The 8,639-nt window shown below is 31.6% G+C and overlaps 1 protein-coding gene across 1 annotated transcript; it reads right to left on the reverse strand.

The window, feature by feature from the left end:
* Window positions 1-1,037: 1,037 nt before the first annotated feature.
* LOC149478076 (uncharacterized) lies at window positions 1,038-3,489 on the reverse strand. Its single transcript, XM_089709922.1, has 2 exons — window positions 3,071-3,489; window positions 1,038-1,265 (listed from the first exon to the last, which is right to left on the reverse strand). Exons 1-2 carry the CDS (start codon window positions 3,388-3,390, stop codon window positions 1,226-1,228), a joined length of 360 nt encoding a protein of 119 aa, XP_089566048.1. The 5' UTR covers window positions 3,391-3,489; the 3' UTR covers window positions 1,038-1,225.
* Window positions 3,490-8,639: the final 5,150 nt, after the last annotated feature.

Consider the following 8,639-nt stretch of genomic DNA (forward strand, 5'->3'; position numbering starts at 1 on the left):
ATGAGACTTTCATTCGAGCCTTTGGTTTTTAATTTTATAATAATTAGTACTTTTAACATAAATATTGGTAGATTTTTAGGGCTCCGAACCTCAAAAGGAAAAACAGAACCCTTATAGGAACACTTTGTTGTCCGTTTGTCTGTTAAGACGTTTTTTTGGAACGCGTGGAGGTATCAATCTGAAATTTATATTGGATACTCAAGATTAAGAACCCTTGGGGATGTAAAATAATCAAACTTATAACGCAACGCAATCAAAAGATACCTACATCCGTTAATACTGCAAATTTCCACAAAATTCAATATTCGCAAGGGAATAAAAAAACACACAGGATGCTTGCCGTGTATACAGTCTACTATAGTTTACTTCTACTCGGTAAATAGCAACGTCTTATAACACAGATAAAGGAAAAATTGCTAAAAGTGTAAATTTTAAGTTACAAACATAATAAACAATAGGTTTGTTAGGAGTCCAACTCGCACTTGGCCGTTTTTTTGTTTCTATTGTTTGTGAATTACTTAAAATATCAAGTAAAACTAATTCAAAGTAGTAAAAGTTAAGTAAGAGAGTAAGAATATTCACGTTGCGTTAAATGTCAGAAGGCTGTTTTGAAAATTGAGACATTGTTTTTCCCAGTATCACATATTATAAATTATCATTTTTAAACATGTTAAGTACGTAAAATACATGTGCCATTATTAAAACTGAGAGATTTGTAGTAATTTTCATTGAATTTCTTTAAGAATATTACAAGTTATAGTTTTTTATCAGTACCATGTTAGCCTCGTCAGTCCCCTGGAGGCCAAATCCAGAAAATTTAAAATATCTCACAATCTATTTAAAAAAGTGGCTGGCCCGATTTGGAACAATATATTCATTAGATTAGCTATCATATACACCCTAATTTGTAACAATCTGATATAAAAAATATAGTAAACAAAATATCCTCAAAAGTTACCCCATTTTTGTATAATGACCCATATAAAAAGTAATAGGTAAGCGGTAATCATATTATATACATAATATAAAGAAATAAATAAATAAGAAAAGTGAAAACCATATATTTGTAAATCTTTTAAACAATATATAGGACGTTTTTCTAAACATTTCTAAACAAAATATTTTTTTTGTTGCATTATTAAAAACAGATATTTGAAAAGATAACTCAATATTATATTGAGAATATCTTTTGATTATTATTTAACTGATATTATTGTATTATTCTTCAGCAGCCAGCGCCGATGGTTCCGTGTATTTTCCGGTATCTGAAAAGAAAAAACTTGGATTAAAACTATAATAGACTCTATGCATCAACAATAAGATTCAATTTTGCGTGACAATGCCACTGTCGGTAGTGGGCTGCGTATTCCTATAAAATAATAATATTATAACATACGTATTGAGGGTAACTTGGATTAATACATAGGATAAGTTTTATCCCGGAAATCCTACGGGAACGGGAACTATGCGGGTTTTTCTATGAAAGGGCGGGCGAAGCCGCGGAGTGAAAGCTAGTATTATATACGTGTAAATGCGTTAATAAATGGATTAAATTTGATATGGAAATCATCGAGAGAATATAATGGAACAAAATAAGTAGCAACTCAATAATGTAATAATAATTGAGTATTTGAATAAAAAAAAATTATTGATTTTTTTATGTATTTTGAAACTTTATTATTAATAATATTGATATTTAATGCAAATAACTTACAAAAAAATTTTTTTCCGTTAATTATAAGCAATTAAAAATTGATGAAATTTAAGTTAGAATCACGTGACTAAAAACGCGCCATGACTGGTCACCACAGTTGTGACGTCATAATGTTATAGCTATTATTAACTGCAGTACATAGCGTTTACATACGATTTGTTAGTTGGTTCCGAATTAGTTAGTTAGTTACGAATAATATTCTTGATGTTGATATATTTATGATCACCGATTTTTGTCAGGAGTTGCCTTTGTAGTATTCGTACATAATGGTACAAAACGATAACTTTTGAGGTTCGCCCTTTTTAATATATAAATTTAAATAATATAATTAACAATTAATATAATTAATATGTAATTTAATAATGACAACAAAATTAAATAGATCAAAACACTGTATTTATTATTAACACGCTTTTATTAGCTTCACCTGTATGTTTGTATGTAACCGACTCCTTTCGAAGTTTCGACTCGATTTTGACCCACTTAAAACCGACGGATTTTGTTCAAATTTTGAACACTTATCAAGGTCCGATGACAATACAATAATATCATAAATTTATCCTGATAAGGATCGCCAGGATCAGCTTAAAACATATGTTTGTATGTAACCAATTCTCCTTTCGATACGATTTAGACCCACTATAAACCGACGGATTTAATTTAAATTTTGTATACTTATAAAAACCCGGTAACAATACAATAATTTCATGAATTTATCTTTTTATCCTGTTTAGTTTTTCAAACTATATTTAATTTTCTATCAACTGCAATGAGTGAAAACTAACATTATGACGTCACACGCGCTCGGGTGACGCTTCGGGAGTTGTCGGCGTGTCTTCGGTACTGGATTCAAAGACTAATTTTTATTTTGAAATAACTTTTGAATTATTGCAAAAAAAATAAAAATAAAAACAGTTTTGTTATAAAACTAATATATAATCTTTCCATGTATCACAAAAAAAAATTTAATTCAAATACTCAATTATCTTCATGTGGAAATTTAAATCAAAGTAAATGTTGAGATTTTTAAATAAAAACATAAAATATAAAACTTTTCAGGACGAGCTCCTGGTCTTAAAACAAAATTCTTCATTAGATGTTTACCAAATGTAAAAAAATCAGTTATGAAAATACAATTTGTTTTTGAACCCTTATAAGATATTGTCGCAGTTTGTTTTATAATAATAATTTATATTGTTGTTATAAAAATAATTAATAGCGATTCTTCAGAACGACGACGACGACGGAGGTCTACATGCATCAAAATCGGTTCACAATGTAAAAAGTCTGAGATAACAAACAAAAAAATACAATGTAAATGAGACCTCCATTTTTTGAAGTCAGTTGAAAACTTACTCATTACAAGTGATACAGCTGCCCCAAGGGGCTCTTGTCCAACCAATAGCACAGTTCTGTACATTTCCTATGAAATCGTTGTCTTCACTTTTACCATTTTTGGGAATAAAACCAGCATCGTCGTCGTAATCATTTCTACGGTGTCTTATTAGTTTTTGATCACTTACGAAATCGTCAATGATAATTTCATCACTCATAATATCTATTTCTCTAACTTCTTCATGGTCAGCTATTTCTGATTTCTTAGGATACACGGAATATGAATTTACGCAAATATTAAGAGACAAAATAATTGCGACTAATACGAGACACCGCTTCATGATTGCAATAAACTGACTGAGATAACTTTCGTTCAGAGTTTATCGTTGTATTTCTTATCACCTTTTACATATACATAAATAATACTGTGCTCTGTGGTTTTACCCGTATTTCTACGCTCCTGTTGGTCTGAGCACAGAACTATAGTGGGTGGTGGCATGATATAAACATATAGCTCTCCTAGATAAATGGACTATCTAACACTGAAAGATTTTTTCAAAATGGATGTAGTTCCTAAGAATTCAGCTTTATAATGTTAGTATAGTTATCAGAATATAATGCATTTAAATTTAAATTAATTTGTTAGTGACGATCGTTGCTTGGATTAATTTATTTATTTGCAACATCAGAACAAACTATTTTATGTTAATCCGGTTTCAAAGGAAATACATAACTTACTGTTCACAGTTAATACAGTGTCCCCACAGAGATCTTGTAAAACCACGGGAGCACGGATAGTTAATAGCACTTAAAACCAGAACTTCCTTCATTCCATTAGAATTTATATATTCATAATCCTTATGTCCTTATTCAAGTGATCTTTTTGTGCGTTTATCATCAATACTATTATTTTCAACCTTTAAAACTACTTCAATAAGTGGATGATTGTCTTTTGATCTGACATTATTATTTTCAAAAATTTCATGTTCTGACTTCATGACTTATTTATTTTCAAGAGCGGTAGGTACATAATATTATGAAGTAACACTTTGGAGTACAAAAACCATTAATAAGATAAATATATGTACTTGTTCATTATTGCGGTTAAGTGTAACTGTTTTATCGCTAGTTTATTGCTTTTATACGTAGTTATCATAGTGTTTCAATCGTCTCCCGCGGAGGCACCACTTTACAGGATTTTATTAATTTGTACATTTTCCTGTACTAAGCAAAAGCTCGTAAAAACTTTTACCCACATTGGATTTCTAAAAAATATTGACTCTAATAGGTATAAATTGCTCTTTTTAATCATGTCAGATTTACAATTTTACAAATTACATATGTAATATAATAATATATTATCATAATATGCCAAAGAACTGTCCTGTGGTTTTTACGCGACAGCCCTCCATGGGTTTTTATCTTCCATGTCCCGTCGTATTCTCGACTAAAAACTACCGCTATTCGCATTCATATATTTTGAAAAATAAAAAATAATATAACTAATTATTATAGTTAATATTGAAACTTTTTTTTATGTAATTTAAGTATTTAATTGAAAATTGAATACAATTATTTTGTCCACATATTATTTCTTCAGTAGGCAGGTACTTTATGTAATAAAATAATTTTTACAATATTATAAAAGAAAAATAGCATTAACCCGAAATTATATTAAAATAAAAATTAAAAATTTACTGCTAATTTATGTATACATTTTATATTTATGTATATTTGCCTACGTCACCGCCACTAACATAATAATTCAGATGATTGCAATGAAACCTCACAACTCAAAATCGGTCCAACGGTTTATACTGCAGGGCATGTCAAAGAAATATTATACATACAATACATACATAAACTCGAAAAACATAACCCTCTTTTTTCCGTAGTCGGGGAAAAATTTGGGAAATTTTTCAATATCTGGTAACATTACACGCACACAGAAGCACCGTGTATGTACAGTGCAGCGGCGAAATGACAGCACACATAGCTTTATTGAAAACTAGCGGTACGCCCCGGCTTCGCCCGTGGTACATATCTACGTTTTATCTACATAAGAACCATCCTCGTACTTCAAAAAATATAATAAAAAAAGAATTATCGAAATCGTTTCAGCCGTTCTCGAGTTATGCGCTTATCAACACATTTTGCGATTCATTTTTATATATTACTAGCAATGCCCTGCGGTTTCACCCGCATAGATAGCGATATCGTTACAGTGAAAAGTCTACTATATAGGTCGGACTATAGGTTTAATTTTTAATCACATGAAAATCACCTTTACCCCGTCCCGTGGGGCCGTGGGTTTTGTCGGATTCCTACCGACCAAAACCCCACTGTGTTCCGTCAAGAGTCAAGACGCATATTGGTAGAATTCCTCCGTGACCCCCGCACTACGGCCTGCTCGAACAGTATACCTACTATTTTCTGTAGATTGACACTTTTAAAAATTCGTTATATCTTTTGAATGGAATATCCAATTCTTTTCATTTAAGGGCCGATTTTTCAATGCTTGGTTAAAACTTATCCGTCCAATAAAGTATTACACGATAATATTAAAATGTCACGTAAACTGTCAAATACGGGCAAATAGAATACGTTTTTAAAATGGTAGTTTTATACATTATTCCACGAATAAGTTTTATCCAAGCATTGAAAAATCGGCCCTAAAAAGTATTTTGCTGGTATTGAAACAGTCTATAATAAAACATCATTTAATGGGATAAGGATTAATATATGTGTATGGATAACATGGTTTGATTACTGTCGGCACTTTTATTTACTTTGAAAACGTAAAAAAGTTGTTGTAGTAACATAACTACTGAAGATGGACATATGGTATCGCGGACTTTCTTGTAGATATTGATCCATTCTATAATACCGTAGAACATTTTTTTCTTCTATCTTCAATAGATTCCGCAGCGCACGCGATGACAGAAGTTTTATTGAGGATTTTTTTACACCTTGGGTTACATTATTGCATTTTTGGTAAGGATCTCTAATTTTTTTGAAAATGCAATATAGCCTATGTTGCTCAGTAAAGATGCAGCTTTCTAATGGTGAAAGAATTTTTGAAATCGGTCCAGTAGTTTTTGCGTGAAAACCATACATACATACATACATACTTACATACATACTTACAAACTTTTCCTCTTTATAATATTAGTATAGATGACGATAAATCATTCGGTTTAGTTCGGCAACGCTCCATCTGTCTTTTATTTTGTAATCTAAGGTTTAAAAATAATAATTTATCTGCTAACATGACGAAGACTAAATATATACAATTCTCCAATTACAATACTAAGAATAAACCCCTAACTCTTGCGCACTGTGGTGGGGCGTTGGAGCGGGTGAAATCAATGAAATTTCTCGGATTAAACATAGACGAAAACTGTAATTGGAAGGCACACTGTGAAGCGATGGCTGGGAGAGTGAACAGGTTTGTCTTTGCGTTAAGGAGGTTGAGAAAAACTGTAACTTTTAATGCTGCACTAACTGCATATCACAGCTACGTTACCTCAGGTTTAAGGTATGGGATTATATTTTGGGGTAACTCTACCAATGTTTCCAACGTATTTCTCGCACAAAAAAAGTGTATAAGAGCTTTGTGTAATATTGGTCCTCTTGATTCTTGCAGACCTCAATTCAAAGAAAAACGTCTCTTAACACTTACTGGTTTGTATATATTGGAAATATGTATGTTTGTAAAAAAGCACAGTGAACTCTTCAAACCAACCAAAAACAATTCCCAATTGGGTTTTAGGGATCCTACTCGCCTATTGATGCCAAATTGTAGATCTAAGCTCTTTCAAAACAATGCTAGTGTGATGTGCATAAAGGTGTTTAATCACATTCCTAAAGAGCTGCGTGAAATGCCAGGAAGTTTGATGCGTACAAGGTTGAAAAAATGGTTAGCGGAAAAATGTTTCTATTCTTTAAATGAATTTTTTAAAGCGTGATATGTATTAATAAAAACCTGTTAATTTTGATGTTATTGAATGTACCTATGTATGTTTATATAATCTGCAATGTAATCGTGAAAAATTTGTATGCCAATTGTTTGGCGAATTGTGTGGACTGTTTTGTTGATTGAATCATGTGACCTTGTATATTGCCACAATTCTGACAAATAAATAAATATGAAATATGAAATAATCTAATAAACATTAATGTCAATTTTTCTAACATAAACTTAACTCAGCGTCCAACTAGAGATGTAGTAAAACATCAAACATTCAATACGACCTTTTTCCGTAGGCAATTTCTATATCTGGGACCACACTTATATAATGTAATAAATAAAGAGTTGAAAATAATTAATTTATCTAGATGCAAAATATGTAACTACTCATACTCTTCTACCAATACATGAACCCACACTCCTTCAATCATCCTTCAATCAATAAAGACATGATACACAAACACCCACACTCACACACTCATACACTCACAAACACACCCAGAGACACAAACTTTTTAAATAAATTAGCGACTAGATGATAGATTTTTACGCTCTCAAAATCTATAAATTCCATTTTATTACTATAAAATTGAAAATTCAAAGAAGTTTCATATAAATACTACCAACCTTCATTCGCTATAGATACATACAAAATAAATAAGTACCTAGTTAAACAATTTCTACCATACATTTCTACCTATTTATTATTTTATTTTAATAAAAAAATTTTAAAATCGGTATGGAGTCATGTGTCCCGGCAATAAATAAATAAATAAATAAATATTATAGGACATTATTACACAAATCGACCTAGTCCCACAGTAAGCTCAATTAAGGCTTGTGTTGTGGGTACTAGGCGACGATAAATATAATATTTAATAAATACATAATATTATATAGATAATAACACCCAGACCCAAGAACAAATAATTGAGTTCATCACTCAAATATTTGCCCTGACCGGGGATCGAACCCGGGACCGTCGGCTCAGTAGGCAGTTACTTTACCACTGCGCCAACCGCGTCGTCTATATCTCTTTATTAAAAACTAGCGACCCGCCCCGGCTTCGCACGGGTGCAATGCTGATACAAAATACACTACAGAAAAACTGTGAACGTTGTACCTATATAAAATTAAAAACATAGCGGCCCGCTCGACTCGCCCGATAGCCGGGCGGCCGGCCGGTATCGCCGCAAACGCTACGTCCCGCAATTTTTAAATCTGTAATATCTTCGAAAATATTCACTTAAATCATACGGTGTAAAGGGCCATATAGATCTATATTAAATGAACAATGTATTCAAGGTATTTAATTGGTTAAGGATTAATGCTGTATTGGTTAAAATCGCATCGAAAATTAGCCATTATTTGTCGTAAAAAGTAAATGACAAAAAAAAGTTATTGTGGGTTATCCATAAGAGATAGACATATACCATCGCGGACTTTTCTGTAGACCTTTTCAATGTGTATAATACTTAGTACATTATTTTGATAAAACTCGTAGGGTTCAGCCTGCGTTTGCAATGTAAGCGGAAAATATGTAAAAAATTACGACATCACATTAGAAACCTCAAAAATAACAGTACTTCTCCACTATTTAATGGATGTTATTATACATAT

The sequence above is a fragment of the Colias philodice genome, chromosome 23, assembly GCF_061535455.1.
Source record: "Colias philodice isolate Cphi_HAF_F1 chromosome 23, ilColPhil1 Martin Lab GWU primary, whole genome shotgun sequence".
In the NCBI taxonomy this organism is placed as follows: Eukaryota; Metazoa; Arthropoda; class Insecta; order Lepidoptera; family Pieridae; genus Colias; species Colias philodice.